The 25,426-nt window shown below is 33.6% G+C and overlaps 2 protein-coding genes across 4 annotated transcripts in view; one reads left to right on the top strand and one right to left on the bottom strand.

The window, feature by feature from the left end:
* Positions 1-22,180, top strand: part of GABPA (GA binding protein transcription factor subunit alpha) — a 36,428-nt gene extending 14,248 nt beyond the window's left edge. For all 3 annotated transcript variants that reach the window (XM_012764439.3, XM_012764440.3, XM_076000659.1), the window contains 6 exons: positions 1,789-2,034; positions 7,623-7,817; positions 11,670-11,723; positions 13,107-13,247; positions 13,478-13,670; positions 18,351-22,180. In XM_012764439.3, coding sequence (XP_012619893.1) covers positions 1,789-2,034; positions 7,623-7,817; positions 11,670-11,723; positions 13,107-13,247; positions 13,478-13,670; positions 18,351-18,579 — 1,058 coding nt within the window. In that variant the 3' untranslated portion in view covers positions 18,580-22,180. The remainder of the gene's footprint in view (positions 1-1,788; positions 2,035-7,622; positions 7,818-11,669; positions 11,724-13,106; positions 13,248-13,477; positions 13,671-18,350) is intronic.
* The window catches only part of ATP5PF (ATP synthase peripheral stalk subunit F6), a 411,638-nt gene that overhangs the window by 23,408 nt on the left and 362,804 nt on the right, over positions 1-25,426 (bottom strand). The window lies entirely within an intron of this gene.

Raw genomic sequence — 25,426 nt, 5'->3', positions numbered from 1 at the left:
GCAAGGAACTCCAGTCTCTACAGTATAGCACAGGAAGGAATTTGCAACAGATGTAGAGTCACCTAGTCAGCCCTTTATCGATCATAGTATTTTACTAATAGGAAAATCTATTTTGAGTAGATTGAATTTTGGTTTTTTAAAATGTGGCTTGTGATTTCTAATAAGAGTTTTAGAATGATTTAGTCTCTGAACATACTATATTACTCACAATTATGTTTCACAAACCACAGTTTTGTTCAGATGCTGAAAATGGTAGTTATCTACTTCTGATCCCTAATTTCCCTAAATGTTGTTGAGAATAGGAAAGAAATTTGTTGTTTTTATCTTTAAAAGCCTAGTGACCTCTTGGTACAAGTGTGTTTAAAAATAGTTTTCTTGAAGCCATAAAAGTATGAAATTTCTATGAAGGATTAGGGAATAAATCTTAAGAAAATATTTTTTTAAAATTCTGATTATTCCTGAGCAATGTAGGTTGAGATAAAAAAAAATTCTGATTATTTCTATGTATATTTGAAAAAGTGATTATATCACCTAATGAATGATAGTACATATTCTTATGCTGGTTTTCACGGGTGATCCAAATTGAGCTTTGCTTTTTCTTTCAAATGTACTTTGATTAAATTTTGATATAGATTGTAACAAATTTAATAAGCAACAATAGCTATTATATAACATCATAGTTTCTTAGACCTGTCATTTTAACATTAGTATATGAGATTATTTCATGAAGGGCTAGTTTATTCTATTTGGAATAGATAAATAATAGCATATCATAGAGAGTTGTGTAGACATGACTAAATAAAATAACTGCTTTTATAGCATAATTTCTTAGCTTAATTCTAATTTCCGACTCACATATTCAAATGTTTTAATTTTGAGTAAAGAGACATTGAGGTAAATAATTTACCTCATCTTTATTTTTTTTTCCATATGAATTATAGTTCTTAACACCTTTATACTGGGATTTGAATATCTCTAGGATCCAAGTTTTTCCTCATTCAATTGAAAGTGAAAATCAGAATTTAATGATATGAATTTAATTTAACAAACTTGGCACCATTTTTAACACATATTCTTTGTCCTTTAAAAAGAAAAGCTTAGCTGGTACATAATTTTAATTTACTTAGAAGGATTTTTAAAATCCTGATTATGGGTAGCTACTCATTTATACTCTTCCCTAGTCTAGTTTTTATTTTTTGTTCCATATTGGTAATTTTTATTTGTTTTTAAAATTTTATTGGAGTAAGACCTGGTACTTTTTTTTCTAGTGATAGGTAGAAAGGGTGGGATAGGGTTTGTAGGTGGAGTTTGTTGTGGCTGTGTTATTTTTTTAAAAAATTATTTTAGACTTGTAGAAAAGTTGCTGGTAAAATAATTCCTAGCTGTTCTTCACACCCAGGTTCCCTAAATGTTAACTTTTATTACAATTGCTTTAATCTCTCCCTACACACACGTTATTGTTTTGAACTGCTTAAGGATAAGCTGCAGACATGATTGCCTTCTATCCCTAAACATATCAATGTATATATTTGCCTAAAAATGAGAATTCTTTATCTGACCACAGTACAATTACTAAAATCAGAAAATATTGACACAGTACTGTTACTACAAAAGTTCTATTGAAGTGTATTTATTCTTTTTAGAGATCTGTTAAATTCTCTATACATATTGCTAAAAATATTTTAAAAGGTAGTTTTTCTCTACTATTTGGGAACATATAAACTAAATTAAATTTTTTTTTGGTGACTTTTGTGTTTTCATTTATAATTTTTTTTATCCACTATTAAGGAATTGAGCCAAAGCTAAACATCCTTGAAATTGTTAAACCTGCGGACACTGTTGAAGTAGTTATTGATCCAGATGCCCACCATGCTGAATCAGAAGCACATCTTGTTGAGGAAGCTCAAGTCATAACTCTTGATGGCACAAAACACATCACAACCATTTCAGATGAAACCTCAGAACAAGTGACAAGATGGGCTGCTGCACTAGAAGGTTATAGGAAAGAACAAGAACGCCTTGGGATACCCTATGGTAATAAAATACGTAATTATATGTTAGGTAGAATAATACGAATTAAGCTTGACATAGAAGACACTAGGGTAAGTTGTATTCTATTTTGAATATAGAATTTTTAGGAAGAATGTTAATTTTCTGTCTCATCCCCACCCCTAGTCTCTATCCCTGTCCCCATCCCTATCCCATCCCTCCAACTGTAACACACATTTAAGACCATATGATGGATAAATATTGTCCTGGCTGCTGGAAATACAAAGAAATATTAAAAAAAAAAAAGAGTCTGCTCTTAGGGTGTTCACAGTATAGTTGAAGAGAGTAAAGATAATTGCCATAAAAAAAGAGAGATAATCGCCATAAAAGGTAACATGTTTTTAAGCTGCTGATAACTCATATAGAAGCAGCATGCTATTGATCTCAAAGGGATCATAGTGGCCTGGGGGGAAATTAGGGGAAAGTTTATTATAGATAAGAAACTGTTGGGCAGAGAAGGGTATTCCAGTTAGGAATTGGTATATGCAAAGCTTAGTTGGAGGGGTATGTATAAATAGAAGATTTGGTGGATGAGGAGTTACTTTGTAGCATTATAGAACTGTTTTTGATTGATGAAAGTGATAATTGAAAAATGAAGTGACAGTGGTATATGGCATAAGTTGGAACAGGTAGAGACTGTGAAGGGAAAATAGGAGCAAGCATTTATTTTAGTTGTGTAGCTGTGACTAGATAATACCTAGATTAGCCTAAACCAGGTGATTTCTTTAGGAGTAAAAAAAGGAAGAAATGGATAAAAACAGTGATAGGACTGAGCAGATTGACAGATTGTATGAGGGTAGAGTATTGATCTAACTTCTGAAGCTTGATCTTGGTGACTAAGGCAATAATAATCTTGATAAAAATTGGTTACATCTTCATTACATGTTTAGTGAACACTACCAATATGCCAGGCACTATATTAAATGCTGGGCTTATGATGGTGCACAAGGCAGAACATGCCTTTGAAAGCCTGGTTGGGGTAATAGGGAAATCCGGTAGGGGAAAGGGTTTTCAAGGAGGAAGTTTTTCAAGGGAAAGTGTTAATAGCACTTGATTTTGAAGTCAAAGTGTATGTTCAACTAGAGGTAGCCAGAAAGTGATTTCAGGTATATAGGTTTGGGCTGGAGATAAAGATGTTGTATGGGACTCATTCATAATGATTTTGTATTTGAAACCATAAAAGTCTATCTAGTCTCTGATGGAGAGCGAGAAATGGAAGAGAACAGTGTTCCTAGGTCCTGTAAACATTCAGGATTAGAGAAAAGGAAAGGAGACAAGAAATAGCTGAAGAGATAGAAGGAAAATAAGAACTGTATATAGGCGCACTGAAATTGAGAGGAGTTTGGATGGTCAAGACACTGCTGAGAAAGTCAAAGTAATGCTGATTTAGTAGTATCTGTTAAATTTGGTGATAAGAAGGTCTTTGGTAAATTTAGACAAAAGTAACTGAAGTGGTGAGACAAAGCAGAATTGTAAGATATAGACATTTTAGAAATGGAGAAAATTGAATATAAACTTCTGGGGGGCAGATGAGGAAGAGTGCTGAGGTTACATAAAATAATATTGATGATTCAAGAGTTGGTTGTGACCTGAGTGTATTTGTAGATGAAATGGACTTCTTCATTGAGTTGTTAATTGAAGCCTAACAATAGATCAAAGAACCCAGTTGGAAGGATGAGATATAGCTATTCCTGAGAGAAATAAGAGGAAAAAAGACAAGATGGTTGAAAGGATTAAGTTATTTATTTTTAACATGTGGAAGCTGGTGTGGATGATGTACTTGACCTTTGTCTTAGTAAGTTGGCGGTCCTCTCTTGAGAGAGGAAATGCTGAGAAGGAAAGAGGGGAGCATAAAAAGTTTGAAACAATATTTTTACATAGTTTGCTATACTTTCAACAAGAGCTCTTCAGCAGAATCTTCTGTGAAAAGTAGTGTATAAAAATGAATTATAAGCCGGGCGCGGTGGCTCACGCCTGTAATCCTAGCACTCTGGGAGGCTGAGGCGGGCGGATTGCTCGAGGTCAGGAGTTCGAAACCAGCCTGAGCAAGAGCGAGACCCCGTCTCTACTATAAATAGAAATAAATTAATTGGCCAACTAATATATATATAAAATTAGCCGGGCATGGTGGCGCATGCCTGTAGTCCCAGCTACTTGGGAGGCTGAGGCAGCAGGATTGCTTGAGCCAGGAGTTTGAGGTTGCTGTGAGCTAGGCTGACACCACGGCACTCACTCTAGCCTGGGCAACAAGCGAGACTCTGTCTCAAAAAAAAAAAAAAAAATGAATTATAGAAAGCAAGATTATAAACTCTGACTGAAAGTTTTTACCAGGAGTGTTACTTGCTTAAAATAAAGCTCTTTTGAAACACTTGAGATTTATTTAGCTATAGGAAGACTTTAAAAATCATTGATGGTTTTTTTGCTATGAAATTGTTACCTGCTATTAATAGAAATTTAAAAATGTTTAATATTTTCTTAGGAAGCGATTGTTTCAAGTTTCTATTTCTGTGCCTATGAGTAGTTCTTTTGCTAATTTCTTAATTCTGTGCAAAATTTAAACATGGTTAACTGGTTATAGCTACTTTATACTTCTCTCCACTATAGAATAAAATAAAACCTTTCCTTTTCTCATTTTGTTAATATTGTTGTATAACTTTCATTTAAATCATGAGGCAATTTTGCACCTTATGAATATGTATGTATTATTGTATGACCATGATTGCATTTATACAATTTTTAATTTATCTAAGGTTCAATATTGACTTATATTTTAATGTATAGTATATCTTTTGTCCCATTTCCATTAATCTGTTAATTCCTTATCTTTGCAATTGTGAATTGTGCTGCAAAAAACATACAATTGCAAGTGTCTCTATGCTGTAACAACTTCCTTTCTGCAGAATTCTGATCTTATGTATATTGTGTTTTCTCTTACCTCTCTTCCTCTCTTGAGTATGTTAATTATAGTGTGTGTTTTTTTTTAACTTTTAAAAATTTGTTACTGCATTATTGCTGCTGCTTCTGGGTTCTGTTTTTCTGGGTTTATTTTGTTTGTTTAATGACTTGTTTTTAGTCTCTCAAATATCTGGTTATTCTTGCCCATCTGTTCACATTTAAGAGTGAATAACTTTAAAGCTAATTAATTTGAAGTTCTGAAGGATTTGTTTACTATCCACTGGTAAAATGAGATATTGGCCATTTCATTAAGAGATACTCAAATGTGTCACTATGTGTAGATCTTTTTTGGGTTATTTCAACTCCTCTGGAGAATTGGCCAAACATCTATCATGAGTAGAAGACTGGAGTGAGCTTTTGGGATTGATATACATATGAATGCTGCATTCTGGAAATAGATAGGGAGTCAGGGCAGGGAGAAGGTGGAGAGGCTCTCACTCTTCAGTCTGTAGACTTTGATTACTGGGAATTATTCTCCCAGTATTTGCTTCATGTCTCTCCCCATATAAAGTTCCTGGTGTCCACTTGGGTGGATTGCTCCCATTTAACTGGCCCCCAAAAATGAAGAAAGAGGTCCTAGACATTCTAACCACACCATATACTTTAAATCGGTCCCCTCATTTTCAGCTTTAAACCTGTCCTGCTCATGACCTGAGCCAATAAAGGGAGTTCTGCAGGCAGGAATTCTCTCAATTATTGGTATCCTCCTCGGCAGACATTTTAAGTCATAGTTTCCTCTACTCTGATAAATTGATTACCACCCTGCTTATTGTCTTCAAAAAATTAGTTGAAATCTATCTGTGTCTGTCACTTTTTACTCATGTTCTTATGATTTTACAAATTCTTTTACTAGAGTCTTAGAGGAAAGAGGCAGAACATGCATAGCCTATTGGTTATGTTAAACCAAAAGTCCTAATTATTTGAGAAGACAAATCAAGCTAATATTTTTCCCTGACTTTTTTGATCTTGATAATTTTTTGTTCATTTTTATGTAAAGCTTTCTTGGACTTTCAAAGGGAGTTGTAGTTCAGGATAGCTTTTCTAACTTAACAGAACCCCCTCTTCTGTTGTTTTCAAGTACTAATCAAAAATAGTGTGGCTTACTTTCTCAGTTCCTATCTGTTCCCTTAATCGACTTTTATCTGGGCCTTCTCTTTGCTTTTCCTTGGTGTCCCAATGCTGCTCACTTTTGATTCTGCTTCTGCCAGTTTCTTCTTATAGTGGGCCACTCTCTCCTGGGAGTGTCCTTGGCTCAGTTTGAAAAACTCCCAGGCACTGTTTTACACTGTTCCAACCCTTCAGGCCTTACTATGGACCCTTGCACTCAGCAGCTGTTGGATTGGGCAAAACTACTTCTTAGCATTTGACTTCACCTTGCCCATTTAGGCTTTCAGTGCATGCTTCTTGGCTTTATTCAGATTTTCCTGTGCTCATCTGAATGGGTCAGATGTCCTGTTCCATTCCTTCCCTTCGCTTTCTCCTACACAGATGCTAAACATGGACGTCTTGTAGCTGTTACTGCTTTGTCTTCGCCCATGTATATTTGGGGTCCCTGAAGGTATCTTGTCACTTGGTTTTATTGTAAACTTCCATGAGTTTTTTGTTTTGCTCTCTAAATGCTTTTTCTGTATTTATGTGTCTGTTAGAGAAATTTAAAAACTTTGCCACCATCTTCCTAGAATCTTCCTCCCTTCTTTGTGGAAAAAATTCTGCCAATTCTATATGCTTATGTTTGATTCATTTCACTATAAATTGGCCCTTGATAAGTACTTAAATGTTATTTTTTCTACTTATATTCTTATTAAATAGCATTTAATAAATAGTTATTGAGTATATAACCAATACTATTTGAATAGATCATGTCCTTAAAGTAAGAATGCCATTACCAAAATTAAGTTAGCTATTTATTAAACTTACACAGGTAGAATGCTGTATTATTTGCCAGTGGTTACAATGATGTGTAATTTTATACATGTTGGCTATCTTTGTCATTTGTGAATTCAATTAGATAGTAAATAGTGATAGGAAAAAGGAAATTATTTGGATATACTTTTTATAGATTCAGCAGATGTATGTGCAAGGCACTATGGTAATAGGTTCTGAAGACAGAATGGTTTATAAGACACAGTTCTTGTATTTAAGACCTTAATGTCTTGTGAGGGGACAGGCAATTAGCATGTTTATTTATTTATTGGAAGTGCCACCATAGGGATACATGTAAGAGCAACCAGCTTTTTATACAAGGAAGGAAAGGGGAGGAAAAGACTAGAATCCCTTTATAATTTTTTTCAATGTAGCTTCAAAATAATTTTTTAAAACTTGAATAGTTTACTTCATTCTCTCCAGAAAATAATCACATATTTTATTCTTTCATTTGGTCCGCTGGAGAGCAATTCTGCATTTTGTTTTTCTTGATAAAACTCCAGACTATCAGAAATTTAGATTAAGAAATTGAAAAGGAACTAAGGAGCAAATACAGCATAAAAATCTTTTTCTGTCATATAATGAGTTTACTTCACTTACTTGGGGGAAACAAGTCTGTGTGTATGTGTTTGTATTGACAAGTTTACTATAAATTCGTATAATATCTAAGCTAAAGATAGTATTTTTCTTTCTAGATCCCATACAGTGGTCCACAGACCAAGTCCTGCATTGGGTCGTTTGGGTAATGAAGGAATTCAGCATGACCGATATAGACCTCACCACACTCAACATTTCTGGAAGAGAATTATGTAGTCTCAACCAGGAAGATTTTTTTCAGCGGGTCCCTCGAGGAGAAATTCTCTGGAGTCATCTGGAGCTTCTTCGAAAATGTATAAAATTGGAATTATTATTTATTTACATTGTAACTTAAGTTTAATTTTCTTTGTAACTTTGTTTTCATCTTAATTCATTATTAATAATAAGCAAATAATTATTAAACAATAATTAACAGTGTAAGGCTGTGCTGAGGACTCTATATGTATTAGCTCTTTTAATTTCTATAGTGATGCCATAAATCATTACTTTCCTTATTTTTTAGATGGGAAAGTAAGGCTTTGAGAGACCCACAAGGTTACAGAGCTTGGGAGTAGCAGAGCTGGTATCCAACCCAGTTCTTAAATCAGATATCATGCCCTTCACTTAGCCCTCTTTATATATTCTAGTCATTGCCTTCTGTTTCATCAGTCATTTCTTCCATTTACTGCTTACCTTCTAGAAATTTAAGATTATTTGTTCATGGGTGACTTCCCTCCCATCATCTTCATTATTAATGAATTAAATCTTTTAAAATTTCTTTACTATCAATTGAATAGGGTCTTAAGAAAGCAAGAAGTGTAAGTGTGCAACTACCATCTTGAATTGGAAGCCACTGGTTAGAAGTGTTTTCACTTATAACTTGTAAGGCTCCATAGATATTATAATTAAATAACTATATAAAGAAATTAGGAACTGTTTGCCTATCCAAGAAGAAAGAGCTCAAATAAATGCAAATTATTTCAGTGACTCTTAAGGCATCTGTTAAAACATCATAGTGGTAACCCATTCCCTCACAGTTTCGTGTATCCGAAATGCTAGCCAGACCCATATAATTTTCAGAATGTGTGCCTAGGAGAAACTGGGATATGCTTTTGTAACAGTTGTGGATGAAAATGTAACCAGTAGCATTTTGTTATACTATGTGCCCTAAAAGAGAGAACTCTGGTGGAGGGATTTTCCACAGTCATTTAATGCTTAGAGTTTTTAATCCAAGATGACTTCTCTACTATTGAATAAGAAGTGAGCTCTGGAGAGAGGCTTTTCATTGTTTATGTCTATAGTTTTACTCTTGTATGGATTATCTCAGATACATATATATTTAAAATATCTATGACACTAAAAGATATAATATATTCATTGCATTTATTGGGTTTATTTCCAGTTTCAGTTCTCATTAGATAAATAAATTGATGTCCTAGTTGAAGGTTTGTCCTTGGTTTCACAGATTTTCTTCCCTACAGAGTTTTTCAGATGAATAAGGTAAATTTTGAATTGTTTCAGGTTCTTAACATATGAGTCATGTTTATCGATACTTTTTTTTGTAGGAATTCTCAATACAGCACGGATAGTGCTTGGACTATAGTTTCATTTTTCCCAAATTTGTGGTTTCTCTCCCACATCAGCTCTTCTCTCCCAGTCTCTCCCACATCAGTTCTTTGTGTGGTTGTCTCTTTCTGGTTCTCTTAGTGCTTCTCAAACTTTTAAGTTCATTCATAGGCTTTTCCTAATACAGAAATCAAAGGAGTCTGGTGTATCTTTCCATTTCTATGCAGAAGAATGGGTCTCACTCAGAAAAGCTTTGCTCTGGAACTTTTGCTTTGCTTTCAAAAGCAACAATGCCCCACAGCCTAGATTAGTGTCTCCTGGAATTCCTTGCTTGTCCAGCCATGATTCTTCACCCTGCTCTGGCTGGGAAATCCCATCTGATTTGGGAATCTAATGCACAGTTCAGAATGCAGAGGCTGGCAGATGATGTATAAGGGTATTTCTGGCAGGCTTTCTATAATTCACAAGTGCAACTTCTCAGAACAGGGTCCTTTGAGCACAGTCCAGCTCTGTTTCTTCCTTTAGAGAGAAGTTTGAAAGGCACTGATTCTTGGGACAGGACTGTTATTAATGTAGCATCTGTTATCTCTGTTCATCCTCAGTGATCTCTCTAGGAGAAGCAGTTCTGAAGAGGTGGAGCTCCTTCAGATATTTGTGTTGGGTTATCCACCCAAGCCACCGCCTGTCTGCAGTTCCCCTGATCTTGAAACTTACCCAGCTGTGTATTATATATGAAGAGGATAATTAGGAAATGTCCCAGTACTACTAGTTCTACAGTGTACTTCTTGTTTTGAATATGTCTTCTGTCACCAAAGTCAAAGAAAGGTCTCAGTTTGCTGAGGGTTTTCTTTAGGAAAAGGAATTGCTTTATACCTTTAATGTCTGATGTTTCTTCATAAAATAACTCCATATCCCCCCAAGGCTTTGCCTCTCAAAACTCTGCTTCCTTTGTGCATGGCAAGGATTTGGGGGAGCTTCAGGAGGAATATGATATTCAGAGTGCCTATATGATCTAGGCACAAGCTTTCAAAAACTCATCTCTTTCTGTGTTCGTGAAAGTTCTCAAGAAACAGACCAAACTCCAGTCTGAGAATCAGGGCGTAGAAACCGATTTTATAAGTTGGTTTTGCCTATGCTGTGTGATGGTGATGCTCTCTTTTGTTGGTGTTGTTTTTTTGTTTGTTTTTTGAGACAGAGTCTCACTCTGTTGCCCTGAGTAGAGTACTGTAGCATCAGCCTAGCTCACAACAACCTCAAACTCCTGGGCTCAAGGGATCCTCCATTTCAATAGCACTTTGCCTTTTTGAGGAACTTTAATAAAATTCTAAGGAGAATCTACCATAATCATAAATTATAGATTTTTTTTTTCAAGAGAGATAGTAGTTCGAGGGAGAATTTTCAGAACCAGGCGTCTGGATAAAACTGTAACATCTTAGTTTACTGAAAAATTAACTGTTTTAGGCACTGTGCTGCTTAAAAACAGTTTTCTTTAGTCTTCACAACAATCTCATGAAGTGGTAGGTGTAGGTTTCTCATTTAAACATGAGATAATGCCCAGAGATGTTGAATCCAGAGACCTAAGACTTTAACCCAGATCTATCTGAAGTTAGTCTCATATAAGTAAGCCCCCAAACTCAGGACACCCAAAGAAAGCTCTCATTTTATAGATAGGATTCAGACCTCTTTTTACTTCCCTAACCTTTTCTAGCTCTTGTGTGTCTGGAACTGGATCCTGACCAGGCACCCTCTACCTTTAGTAGAGTCTTCTTTGGGGCCTAGGCTCCAGCACTCACTCAGTACCCAGGATGATTGAGGGAGGGTACAATTTCAATTTCAAGAGAGAAGCATGCAGTTTTTGAGGGGCATTTTAATAGGCTGAAGTAATAGAGATTGGGTTATGCAATTCTTGTTTGAAAAGTAAAGAATAACATTTAAGCAGGGAATAACAACAGATGAGTAATGAATGATTCTGAAAAGGCTTATGTTAGGACCTTTTATAATATAATCTTTATGTTGAGAGTTGTATTTGTAAACATGTTAAATTATTTACTTTTAATTGTAACATTTGGGACCAGTACAATTTTATTGAAAATTTAGCTAAAATTTAGCTAAAGGAGAAGCATTATAAAGTTAAAGATGTTTTATTAAAAGGTGGATGTTGTAAGAGGTCGTGGGAGGGAGGCCATTTGGTAGAGAATGGTTTATCTAAATAATTTGGTATATATTTCTTTAATCCAATCTTGACAATTTTTATTTTTTTGCATGGTTTTATATAGATAACTGATTTAGATATAGATATTTATATTTAGAAAACCGTGGTTCTCTGAATAACTTTTCTGAACACTAAAAGAAATTGGAGCTTTCCCTGTGTTACTTCTCTTAAAGAGATCTTTTCCTTATAAATAAAGCCAATATCAAGTATTATTTAGGTTTTTATGCCAATAAGTTTCAATTAATGTCTTGCTTTTTTGTTTGTTTGGTTTTGGTTTTAATTGTGGAATTCCCTTTGAAAGGATCATGTTATTAAGTTGAGTTTTACTAGATTGGGGTTTGTATTTCTGGTTTCAAATGAAAACAAAAATTTTTTATGTGTTTTTCAGATGTATTGGCAAGCCAAGAACAACAGATGAATGAAATAGTTACAATTGATCAACGTGAGTATTCATGCCAATAATATTTGCCCATTTATCAATAAGAAATGTTTATTTGATACTGCAAGGTAGTAAAAAGGAAAACAATTTTTACAAAAAATTTTATGAAGAATTTGAGATATACAAAAAAAGTATAACTAATACCTGTGTATACCATAAGACATAAAATTTTATATATCAAGTTTAATAACCAGGGATGGTGGCTCATGCCTGTAATCCTAGCATTCTGGGAGGCCTAGGTAGGAGGATTGCTTGAGGTCAGGAGTTCGCAACAAGCCTCGGCAAGAGGGAGACCCATCTCTATCTTACTAAAAATAGAGAACAATTAGCCAGTGCGGTGGCACACACCTGTAGTCCCAGCTACTTGGGAAGCTGAGGCAGGAGGATTGCTTTAGCCCAGGCGTTTGAGGTTGCTGTGAGCTAGGCTGACACCATGGCACTCTAGCCCAGGCAACAGAGTAAGGCTCTGTCTCCAAAAAAAAAAAAAAAGTTTACTTGTTGCAGATCCCATTTTCCTCTCTCAGAGGAAATGAGAGAAATGACTATCCTGAATTTGATGTTCATTACTCTCTGCATATTTTATATTTTTACCAACTAAGTAACCATAAATACTTTATAGCATTGTTTTATACATGTTTAAACATTTTGGATAAAATGGTAATATTTTGTACATATCCTTTTATAACTTTTTTGTTTAGCACTTGTGAGACTTACCCATGTTGCTATTGCAGCTCAATTTCATTCATTTTTATCAGTGTATAGTATTTTTTAAATTCTGTGAATATTATTGGATAAGTATTTGTGAGAACTTCTGTAAGATTCTCTGGTTTTAGTATCAGGATTTCTACCCTTTAGGTATTGCCAGAGTTTTTCTCAAAGTGATGTTATGAGTTTGTACTCTTATCAGTAGTGGAATGTGAGTTCTCATTTGTCTACATTTTCTCCCAACATTTGATAAACCATTTTTAGGAGCAAATGTTTTAAAAACAAACTGTTTAATACTCTTTGTCTAATGTATATGCACCACTGAGTTATTTCAAAACAAGAATACCAACTCTTATTCACTAAGTTAGATTCACAAACCATAAGGCAGACATCATATTTTATGCTCTGAACTTTTTTGTGATTTTGTTCAAAACTGTTGTGGATTAAGGCTTTTTTTGTAATGAGGTCTTTTCTTGAACTCCTGGCCTCAAGCAATCCTCCTTCCTTGGCCTTCCAAAATGTTCGGATTACAGGCGTGAGCCACAGCACCTGGCCTAATGAGATATTTTCTTGGAGTAATTGGAGGAGCATTAGTTAAACTAATTGCATTTAATGTCTGTTAGTAATTGTTTTCACTGCTTGTTTGGAAGAAAAAAATTTTTCCTTTGTTTGTCTTTATAGCTGTTCAAATTATTCCAGCATCAGTACAGTCTGCTACACCAAGTACTATTAAAGTTATAAATAGTAGTACAAAGGCAGCTAAAGTACAAAGAGCTCCAAGGATCTCAGGAGAAGATAGAAGCTCACCTGGGAATAGGACAGGTATTTTTGTATTATCTTGTATTTATAAAATTTGTCGACTTAGGTATATATTGTTTTATTTCACTATATGAAAATGTGAATATAGACTATTCCTCTGAAAGTATTAGATAACAAGAAAAATATTTGTTTTTTGCCATGGGTGAGATTTAAGCCATGGGACCTGTGTGTTGTCTTTGCCCTATGATAATCTGTAACACTATAGCCAATGCTTATTCCTCCTGTCAATTTAGGAAACAATGGCCAAATCCAACTATGGCAGTTTTTGCTAGAACTTCTTACCGACAAGGATGCTCGAGACTGTATTTCCTGGGTTGGTGATGAAGGCGAGTTTAAGCTAAATCAGCCTGAACTGGTTGCACAAAAATGGGGACAACGTAAAAATAAACCTACAATGAACTATGAGAAACTCAGTCGTGCATTAAGGTAAATATTTATTACTTTTTTTTCTAATACCAACTCTTTCTAAAACTAACTTCTTATTCTAGGTATAAACATTGTTATGTAATGATATTAATATTAAAATATTTGCTCATAAGGTTTTTTCCATATATATAAAAAACTAAAATTTTCATAGCTGTGATGTTAAAGATCTTAATAATTTTGAGATATATACAGTTTTTTAAAATATTTTTAAGATTATTTGATTTTTTTAATCTGATTTGAAAGGATATAATACTCTATTCAAAATCAGCCTGTTTAATCTTTGAGGTTTTAATCATTTGTATAACAGATAAAGATGTTGTCATTTGCATGGGTGAATTGAGTATAAATTTTTAATAAGCAAATACTATCTTTTGTTTTTACAAGTAGATGCAAAGTATTGACCCATTTTCCTATTTTTTTCTCCATTTACAATCTTCCTAAATCTGAATATTCAACCTTTACATTGATAAAATTAGAATAAAATAAAATTATCTGGCTGGGTGCAGTGACTCACACCTGTAATCCTAACACTTTGGGAGGCCGAGGCAGGAGGATCACTTGGGGCCAAAAGTTTAGAAAGACCAGCCTGAGCAACATAACAAGATCTTGTCTCTACAAAACATTTAAAAATTAGCCAGACACGGTGGCACATGCCTGTAGTTCTAGCTACTCAGGAGGCTGAGGGAGGAGGATCGCTTGAGCCCAGGAGTTTGAGATTGCAGTGAGCTATGATGATACCACTGTACTCCAGCCTGGGCAGCAGAGTGAAACCCTGTCTCAAAAAAAAAAAATTTGTAATTTCCCATAAGTAGTATGAATTTTTTTGCCATAAATTAAAAATTATGCTTACTACAGTGATGGAAATTCAGTAGGTGCTTTTAAGTTTCTGAGAAGGAGGATATACTGGAATTATGTCAGGCTTCTTTGAAGATTGAATATGGTATAGTAGTTCTGCAGTTTACCTCTGTATTTCTAAATAACATGCTTTTACTGCTTCTTGTTTCAGTAAAGAAACAATGGCTACTTCTTAGCCATTGTCTATGAGTTTCACTGAGACATTATGATTTAGTTCTCACCACTATACATACACACACACACACACACACACACCCTTTCCATCCCCTCATCCCAATATAATTATATGGCAATTTTGGTTAGGTGAGTATTCGTGATTACAGTATTATGGTCATTTAAGTACTGTCACATAGTTTGCCATTATTATTTTTCTTTCCCTGAATGAGCTTTTGTTTTTCTTAGAATTCATGATTGACTAAAATGTTTAATTTTCAGAGTGCTTATCACTTAGTCTCAAACACATTGCCAACTACCTAGAGATTCTTCATATATAGTCAATTACAACTGCCATTTTGGGGTGTTGATACAGATTGTATACATTTAAGTCCTCTCAACATTACAGGTAAATTGTTAGAATTAATAATTAAAATATCAGTTCTTCTCAGATTGATCTAAAAGTTTCAATGCAGCAGCCATAAAAATCTGAGTAAGTTTTTTCATAGAACTTGACAAGGTAATCATAAAATTTATTTGGGAATATGAAATATCGTGATAGGCCACCTGAAGAAGATTATCAAATTGGAAATACTTGCTCCATAGGACATAGAGACTGACTCTAAAGCGACAATAAGAAGACAGTATGATATTTGCTCAAGGATAAATAGACCATACAGGGGGATAGAGAACCTAAAAAAACTCCAAGAATATATAAGCACTGGTTTAAAGGAACCAAATGAAGGAGAAAATGTATGAGGAAAAGACCTACTTTTCAATCAGCAGTGCTGAGATAATTGACTATCAATCTGGGGAAAAAGTGAAACTTGACTCCTTCCTCATACCATATCAAAAATCAGTTTCATATAGCTTGTAGCTTTAGTGTAAAAAGTAAAATAGCAAAATATCTAGAGATACCTTCAAGACTTTGAGTGGTGGAGAGAGGCATTAAGCTGAATCAAAAGAAGTCATCCTAAAGAAAAAGATTGATACATTGGGCTACATTTAAATTAAGAACTTTCGTTCATTAAAAGCCATCATTAAGAAAGTGAAAGGTGAACCACGCATACCTGACATAAGACTCGTGTCTGGAATATCTAAAGAACTCTTACAAATCAATAGGCAAAAATTTTTAAAAATGGGCAAGAGATTTGAATAGACACTTCAGACAAAAGATTGTCCAAATGGCCAATGAATATATGCAAAGGTGCATAATCTCATTAGTAATCAGAGTAATGCAATTTAAAACCACAATGAAATGTACAATATGCCCCCCACAACATCGCTGAAATGAAAAAGATTGCCAGTATCAAATGTTTATGAAAATATGGAGCAGTGAGAATGCTTCTACACTTCTGGTAGGAATGTAAATTGTTACCTGTAACCCAGCAGTTGCTCTCCTAAGTGTATATGAAACAGAGGGTACATGTATGCCCATAAACATGTTCATAGCAGCTTATTTATGACATCCCAAACCCAGAAACCACCCAGATATCTGTCAACAGTAGAATGAATAAATCAGCTTGTTATATTCATACAAGAGAATACTGTTCATCCATGAAAATGAACTCCTGCTATAAACAGCGACAGGTGAACCTCACAAACATAATGTTCAGTGAAAGAATACAGACCCAAAAGACTAAATACTGTATGAATATATTTATTTAGTAAAATTCAAAAAACAGGAATATCTTTTTGCACACAGGTATAAAAAATATAGGAAAAGTACATTACATTATTTAGGGATGCATGTTTGTGTGATAAAAAATACAAAGAAAAGCATAAAAAGTTTACTATCATGAAACAGGCTGTGTTTACCTTTTAGAGCAGCAATGGTTGGGAGGATAATTGGGAGGGGAAAGAGGATTCTGGGTGCTGGCAGGGTTCTGTTTCTTGCCCTGAGTGATACTTAGCAGGTCAATGTTCACTTTGTAATATATCACTGAGCTGTTCACTTGTGTGTCCTTTTTGTGTATGTGATATATTTCACAATTAAAAGGGTTTAAAAAATTACAACTTTTTAAAAAGAAAAGAAAACATACCCATGAAAATATAGGTATTGTGTACCTTTCTGTTTGCTTCATTGCAGAGAGGGAACAAATGCAGTGAATGCTACTGTATACAGTTGGGTGATGTATCTATTAAATTGAAGGAAATATTAAGTAAAATCAAATTTTATGTATGTATGCTTTCTTATCCCCTCTCACCAAAAAACATAAGATTATAACAACTCCATTTTCCTCCTAGAAATATAAAATCTCTTTCCTTTTCCATTTTTCCTTTCTCCCCAACGTGTATATTTGTTACCGCCTTATATATTAACGTAGAAATTTTCTTAAGAAATTGAAATGCCTATTGCATTTTTAACTGGATGATAAGCAATTGGTGGTTTGTGGGTTGAGTCCAAATTCTGTATTACTTTGCCCAGTGGGTTATATCTCTTACTGGGAAATCAAACATAACTTCTATTTTTACTGTTCTGAAATTAGGAAAAGATGACATACTTTTCTGCATATAATCTTTTTATCAATGGACTCTTGATTGAGCTGGGTGACTTTTAGGATAAAATCCTGCTAAATGTAGTAGTATCACTGATATTTTTGCAAATAGTTGTTCCTTTTGGAACAGCTCTTTGTCAATGGGCAGTGCAATTTTAAAATAAGGACTTCACAATATGCCAGCTCAGAAAGGAGCTTGACTTCCCATTTTTTTTTCTTGTTGTTGGAATTAGCAGTGCATAGTGGTAAGAAAGTCTATTTTCCTAAGGAAATATAAATCCATCTCTATTTATTTCCCCCTCTATAGAATGCAGCACTAAACTAGACTTCTAGAGTGATTTCCACAAATTTGCTTATATAGGCTTCGAGACATTGTTTCTTCGTAATGTCTGTTTCTGTTTTTCACTACCCTCTGTCCTTCTAGTCCTTTACCTACACCTTTGAAGCTCCCCATTGGACTTAGGTAATTTCTCTGAAATTTGGAAAGCCTTTACATAGTAAAATGATAAAGATGAAGGCATGGCTACATCATAACAGGATTTTGTATAAGACAGAAAAGAAGTGGACATTCCATAGAATGTGTATTAAAAATTTTTTCATATTATATGGATTCTCATTAACATAGCTTATATTTTGTAAAGGACTGTGTGCCAGTTATTGTGTGCTGAGCACTTTACAAAGATTATCCTTTTAATCCTCTACAATTCTATGAGGATAAGCATTGTGTTTAACCTCACTTTATAGATGAGGAATAAAAACTTTGAGAAAATGTGACTTTCCTGTGTTCTCAAAGATGTTAGGTTTGGAATCTTGGCTTTCTGATTGCAAGGCTCTTATTCTTAGGTTCTACTGCTGCTCCCAAGGTTTTTACATGTTTTTAAAATAATTGCATTTATTTTTAAATCATTGTTTTATTATAATTGTTGAAAATATGCTTTGAAAGTTTAGTGTATAGCATTTTGGAGTACTGAGCACTGAAATTTTCTTAAATACTGTTTTGGCATTTCCTGGTGTAGTAACATTAAATGTTCTATGTAACTTCAATGTTAATTGCTATTCTTGTGGATGCAGTACTCTACTAGGCTTCTACTTACAGAATAGTCTGTGAAATATTGTAAGAAGTCTGAATTCTTTATTTTTTATATAGTCCTAATGTGTTTTTCTCTTTTTAAAGGTATTATTATGATGGGGACATGATTTGTAAAGTTCAAGGCAAGAGATTTGTATACAAGTTTGTCTGTGACTTGAAGACTCTTATTGGATACAGTGCAGCAGAGTTGAACCGTTTGGTCACAGAATGTGAACAGAAGAAACTTGCAAAGATGCAGCTCCATGGAATTGCCCAACCAGTCACAGCAGTAGCTCTAGCTACTGCTGCTCTGCAAACAGAAAAGGATAATTGAGCCCAGGACCTTCTGGGACTCCAAGGTCTTTCTTAAACATTTAGAGCAAGTATGGCTCTTACCTTTATTACTGAATTTAAATTTTCTTTTATTTCTAGACTGTACAATCTGATGCATGATTTTTTATAAATATTTCATACTCTTGTGAATTTGGATCTTTTTACTTTGAGCATATATTTTAGAATATGTGTACGTTAAAGGATCACCACAATGTCTGCAGTGTGAAGGCAGGTTCATTGTGGAATAGTTTGTTAACAGTCAGGAAAGCTAAACTGGTCAGTATTAATGTCTAGCCCTACCAAAAATAGCCAGTAGCATCTGAAAATGAAAAATGAAGTATCTCCAGGAAACAGTCTGGCAAAACTATTTTTGAAAATATAACTGTTTCCCCTCTCTGCTGCTTTAGATGTTGCTTTACATAGAACCAGAAAATGGGATTTCTCAGCTAAAGCATGTGTGCCTGTTTCATCTAATTAAGCAGAGCTAAAATGTTCATATCTAATAAAATTATAATATTAATTACTAAACTAAGAGTATCAGGTTATTAAAGTAATTTATATATTTGCAAGCAAAGAATGATAAGTTGACTGGCAAAAGAGCAGTGCTGAAGAAGGAGATCCAGGTTTAAATCTGGCTTAACTCAAGCCAGTTTTAAGGATATTCTGTATAGATTATCCATAATGTCAAACCAAGAATTTAAATTATTTCGAGAGAGGCATTTAATTCTAATAAACCAGCTATTACAAAAATTCTAAAATGATCTCTGTTGTTCCTGTCAGAGATTTAAAAAACTGAAAAGGTATACCTCAGCCAGAAAATAAAAGTTTGGTTTGGTTTGGTATGGCTTCCTTTTTTTTTTTTTTTTTTTTTTGAATTAACCTATAGTGCCGGTTTATTATGCAAAGCAGCTTATATATTATTGTGTTTCTAATAAAATGAAGACTTTAAATCAGTCAGCAGTACTTTACCTTTCAAGACATTAATACATTACTTGCAAATAGTTTTAAAAGGAAAATTTGATCTCTATTATAGGCAGTCTTCTCTTTAAAATAAAACTTCCCATTTTTTTCCTTTTGGATATTGTGTGTATACAATTGTGTGTATACAAATATCTATACATATGTCCAGTTGATCATTTTATACATATATACACAAATAAATGAAGGCATGAAGATATTCAGAAGGAAAATTATTAAATAACTTATTTAAAAAATTCAAATTTAATAATTCTTGTATATGAAATTCCTTACACAAGCTAACACAAAATGGAAATGGCTATCTTTTTGTTTTGTTTTATTTTGTCTTATTTGTTTTAAGGTATTAAGCACAAATCATGATATGAGAGACTGGCAAATAACTTTTAATCCTCTTATGACAGAAGGTGGAATCTCACATTTTACTTTATGCATCTTCTCTGTCATTTCCTTTACTTCCATCCCCCAAAACAGCTTTATAAGAGCTCAGCTAATGCTTTTGACTAACTGGAGAAAAGGGCCATGGTAAAACAGGCAAGGTGGCATTGTTAGCAGTCGTTGCTACCAGTACTAAATGGTGGTTTGGAAGGAATCATAGGAAGCAGGGATCTTAGGGACAAGGAAGAGAGGAGAGAAAGGGGTCTCTGATATCCTTTTCTGGTAACTTTATATCAAAACTTTAAAAGCTGTGCTGTAAGACAACAAAATGTACTCTCAGTTCATTTCTATTATTGTATCAAGTCCCTTTGAGATTCTCCAGCAGATATATAAGAAGAGTATTATTTGTACTTCCATTTTTATGAACATATAGAGAATATATGAACAAATTATTAGTACAATTTGGGTACTGTGATTGCAAGAATGTCTGAGTAGAATAACAATGTGAAATAATATATAGAAGCTCTAGGTAACAGCTAAACAGAAGTTTTTGCACAATCCTTTTATGGCCTAAGGAGTTAACAAGTCACTTAAATTTTAAAAAATAATATAACCTACTCTTCTGATATATTATCAAGAGCTTAAGAATCTTGACTTAGATATAAAATGCTTTTGGGGAGACATGTTAAAGTTTTAGCCAAGATGACAGACTTTATGTTTCAGCTACATAATATGTGTGGGTTTAAGGCAAGAACACATTTCTTTTAGATCCTTAAAATTGAACTATTATTTTTCTCCTTAAAGCATTTCCCAGGTCCTTTTTTTTTTTTTTTGATAACCACATTTTATTCATTTTTTCCTTTGAAAAGACACAGTTCTCATACATGATCAGATGCTTTTTTTTCTTCTTTACTTCTCTCTTACCATCATTCTCTGCACCATAACATAGGTAAAATAATGTAACTAATTTCTCCAATTGATTCCAGAAATTTTCATTGCCTTGTCTCAAGTTATATATAAAATATTTCTGTTGTCCTTATTACAGTTATCGTTATCAGAAAGCAAGGTAGTTTTTTCTTATAATAAAAGATAACTTGTGGCCAGGAATGGTGGCCCACACCTGTAATCCTAGCACTTTGAGAGGCGGAGGTTGGAAGATCACTTGAGACCAGTAGTTTGAGACCAGCTTGGGGAATATAGCAAGATGCCATCTCTACAGAAAATTTCAAAAATATAGCCAGGCATCGTGGCACATGCCTGCCGTCTCAGCTACATGGGAGGCTGAGACAGGAGGATCATTTGAGCCCAGGAGTTGAAGGCTGCAGTGAGCTGTGATGATGCTCTTGCACTCTAGCCCAGGCAACAGAGAGAGACCCTGTCTCAAAAAAAAAAAATGTGTTGTAAAAGAAAATATAATTCATGCTATTCATTCTTTGCTCTGTGTTTATAAATAAACTTTTCATAGGAGAATTTACAATATATTCAAAAGAAAGATAAGATTTATTGGTCTTCTTTTGTACCATATAAGGACAAGAATAATGAATTATTCACTTTTGTTTTAAAACTTGCTTTCCCTGTGAGGTTTTTATTGAGCCAACCTTCATACATACCTTGCTAGCCTAAAATCTGAAGATATGTGTTGGTATTGAAAAATCAAACAATATTGGTAAAATTGCTATGTGTGGTTGATCTTCATGTAAATCAACTGATCACATTCATTTTTCTATCAACCAGTGTCATTTAATTAGGAAAAATTATTTAGTTGTTTTCTCCCATGATTAATGGTGATATTCAAGTATGAGATTTCTTTAAAGGATTATACCACCAGGTATTTTGGTAAGGTCTGCTGTTTTCCATATTCATTATTTTATGCTACTGCCTTTAAAAAAACTAGTATATCTTTAAAATAGCACAGAAATGTTTTAAAATTCATAATTGCAAAACAAACATGTGACTAACTTAATGTCTTCAGATCTAAAAAGTAAAAATATTGATACTTCAATATTTCACTTGCTGCCAGGAAAAAAATATTCTCAATCTTTTGTAAAAGGGAGGAGGATTTTTGCATACATTTTTACTCTTTAAATAAAGACACTTATACTGTCATAATAACAATTATGTATTTCTTTGTGGTTTTTATTTTTTTTTGTAATTTTACATAAAGGTTATTTTCTATTTTTACCCAGATAAATATTTGTGCATAAAATGTAAAAATAGTAAAATGAGAAAAATAAAACTATTATACAATATGTTTCTGTGTTGCTTAAAATTTTTTTCCTGAAAACAAATAGTTTCAAATTCCCAGGATATTTGTTTGGATAAAAATCTGACAGTCCATTTATGATGTAATGTACATATGACTCCTGTATATTTCTTTAATTAATTAAAAGCTATCAATTTGGGAAAAACAGATTCCATGAAACTAAAATTATTAGTTGTTAATCTCTTCAAGAAAATAAATGAAATTCTATATAAAAAGCAAAACTGTTTTAGAATAGTAACAGATGAATTGGTAACACTGAGTACTTGTCAGAAGGCAAGCTGATGATTGTTAAGCTATAAATCCTTAGTGAAAAACTAAAAAAATCACCTGTCCATGTTGGCTGAGCAGGAGGCTTCAGCCAGGCATGGAGTACAGAGGAAGGAACAGGTCAAGAAAAAATGTGACTTGTGCCTTTGTTTATGGTCAAGTAATGATCAAACTTTGACTGACATGCTTAAATAAGATACTGTGGTTTGAGTGAAATAAATCGCTTTAAAATTACATAATCTAATTTTATCTAGTTTGAAGTGGTGAAAATGATTAGTCAGAACACTAGGTATATTTGTTCTCTCAAGACTTTTTTTTCCCCCCCTGCATATGGCTTTAACCCTTTGCACTCGGATGTCAAGTGTGACTCGACATGGTTAGCAAATATTATAGAGATTAAAATTACTCTTTGAATGTATCAATAATTTGAAATATAAAAAAATCTAAATAAGTTTGAATGAAAAGAAACTCCAGTTTTTTATTCTACTGCTGTGCTTTGTAAAATCTGGGGTATTTAAAAAATTAAATCCCAAGTAGAATAAAAGAATCAAGAAGAAAGCAAGCGAGTGCAAAGGGTTAAAGTTTAATTTGCAAGCCAAGCATATGTTTAAAATGGTGGCTTTTTGCCAGGCAAAGTGGCTCACACCTGTAATCTTAGTGACCTAACACTTTGGAAAACTGAAGCAGGCAGATTACATGAGGCCAGGAGTTTGAGACCAGACTAGACAACACAGTGAGATCCCATCTCCACAAAAAGTCAAAAATTAGCCAGGTGTAGTGGCACATGCCTGTAATTCGAGCTACTTTGGAGGCTAAGGCAGGGAGATCTCTCAAGCGCAGGAATTTGAGGTTGCAGTAACCTATAATGAGACACCACTATACTCTAACCCAGGAGATAGAGCAGGACCCTGTCAGTAAAAAATAAATGAAAATGCATTTTACTAATAAACTGACTGCTTTGAAAACTTCTTGTAGTGAAGGGCCACTTTGTTTTCAATTTGTCACAAACATTTGTGAAATAAATGAATTAGGGAGGGAGAAAATGGAGTTACTGTTTAATGGTTATAAAGTTTTGCAAGCTGAAAAATTTCTGGAGAATGGCTGCACAACAATTAATACACTTAATACTGAACTTAAAAATGGGTAAGATGGTAAATTTTATAGTGTGTATTAATTTACCACAATTGAATATATTTTAAAAGAACTCGAATTTTAAAAATCAGTTTAATTTACCAAATTAATACAGTAGGGTGGAACATGATGAGCTCAATAGATGCAGAAAAAGTATACAATGAAGTTTAACATCCATCTGTGATTAAAACTCAGCAAACAAGAATTAGGAAAGCAAAGACATATTTGCTTTCAACATTTTTATTCAGCATTATACTGAAGATCCCAGCCTGTGAAATAAGGCAAGAAAAAGAAAAAACATACATATTGTAAAAAATAAAAGCTCTTTGCAGAAGACATGATCATACATGTAAAGTCCTAAAGAAGCAACGAAAAAGCTATGAAAATGAGTTTAGCAAAGTAAGGTATAAAGTCAATATACAAAACCCAGTTTTATTTCTACATGCTAAAAAACTAATAATTGGATATTAAAATTTAAAAACTGTCATTTGCAAGTATTAACATGAAATATAACAATTTGTACGAGACCTAGCCAATAAAAATCAGAACTTGCTAAGGACTGAAAGAAAATCTAAGGTGGAGAGAGAGAAAATTGTGGATTGGAAGTCTCAATTTTGTATATGTAAATTTTGTTACAAAATGAATTTTATAAATGTTATTCCTAAATTGATCTATAAATCAATTTTAAAAAATATTCTAGCAGTGTTTTTTTGCAGACAAGTTAATAATCAAATTTGTATGTAAAAGCAAATGACCTAGAATAGCCAAAACATTTTGAAAAAGGAAAAATTAGAGAACTTACACAATCTGCATAAAATTTTGCTATATAAAGATACAGTAATCAAGATGATGGAGTATTATGTTAAGGGTAGACATAGATCAATAAACAGAATAGAATGCAGAAATAGGCCCACATATATATGACTTGATGATTTGTGACAAAAATGCCAAGCTATTTCAATAGGGAAAGGATAGTTGTTTCAACAGATATTCAAACAAATGGATCTATTTATGGAGAAAAATGGACCTCAACCTTACCTCCCACCACACACAAGAATTGACTTAAAATGGATCATAGACCTACACATAAAAGCTAAAGCCGTAAAACTTATAAAACAGGACAAAATTTTCATAACCATTGAGTAGACAATGATTTCTTAGATATTAACATCACACACAAAAAACAAAAAATTAGACTAAAATTTTTTTAAAACGTCTGTTCTTTGAAAGATGCTATTAAAATGAAAAGGCAAGGCACAGATTGGAAGAAAATTTTGCAATATCCATATCTTACAAAGGTAAGGTATTTAATATCAAAAATATATAGGGAATTCTTTTAACTCACTAAGACAATCCAATAACATATAGCCAAAGGATTTGAACAGACACTTGATAAGAGAAGATATACACTATGAAGCCCAAGATGTACACTATGAAGCCAATATCACCTTGATACCAAAGCTAGGAAAGGACACAACAAAAAAAATGACAGACCAATATCCCTCATGAATATAGATGCAAAAAGCCTCAACAAATTTTAGCAAATAGAATTCAGCAGCACATCAAAAAAATAATTCACCATGACCAGGTGGGCTTTATTCCAGGGATGCAAGTCTGGTTCAACATATGCAAATCTATAAATCCAATTCGCCAGATAAATAAAAACAAGAATAAATACCATATGATTCTCTCAATAGATGCAGAAAAGGCATTTGACAAAGTCCAACACACCTTTATGATAAAAACTCTTAACAAAATAGGTGGCTCATACCTTAGAATTATGAAGTCCATTTATGACAAACGCCGAGCCAATATCATACTTAATGGGGAAAAA

The sequence above is a fragment of the Microcebus murinus genome, chromosome 1, assembly GCF_040939455.1.
Source record: "Microcebus murinus isolate Inina chromosome 1, M.murinus_Inina_mat1.0, whole genome shotgun sequence".
In the NCBI taxonomy this organism is placed as follows: domain Eukaryota; kingdom Metazoa; phylum Chordata; class Mammalia; order Primates; family Cheirogaleidae; genus Microcebus; species Microcebus murinus.
Note: the sequence above shows the minus strand (reverse complement) of the source record. Positions and strands in the feature narration are given on the sequence as shown.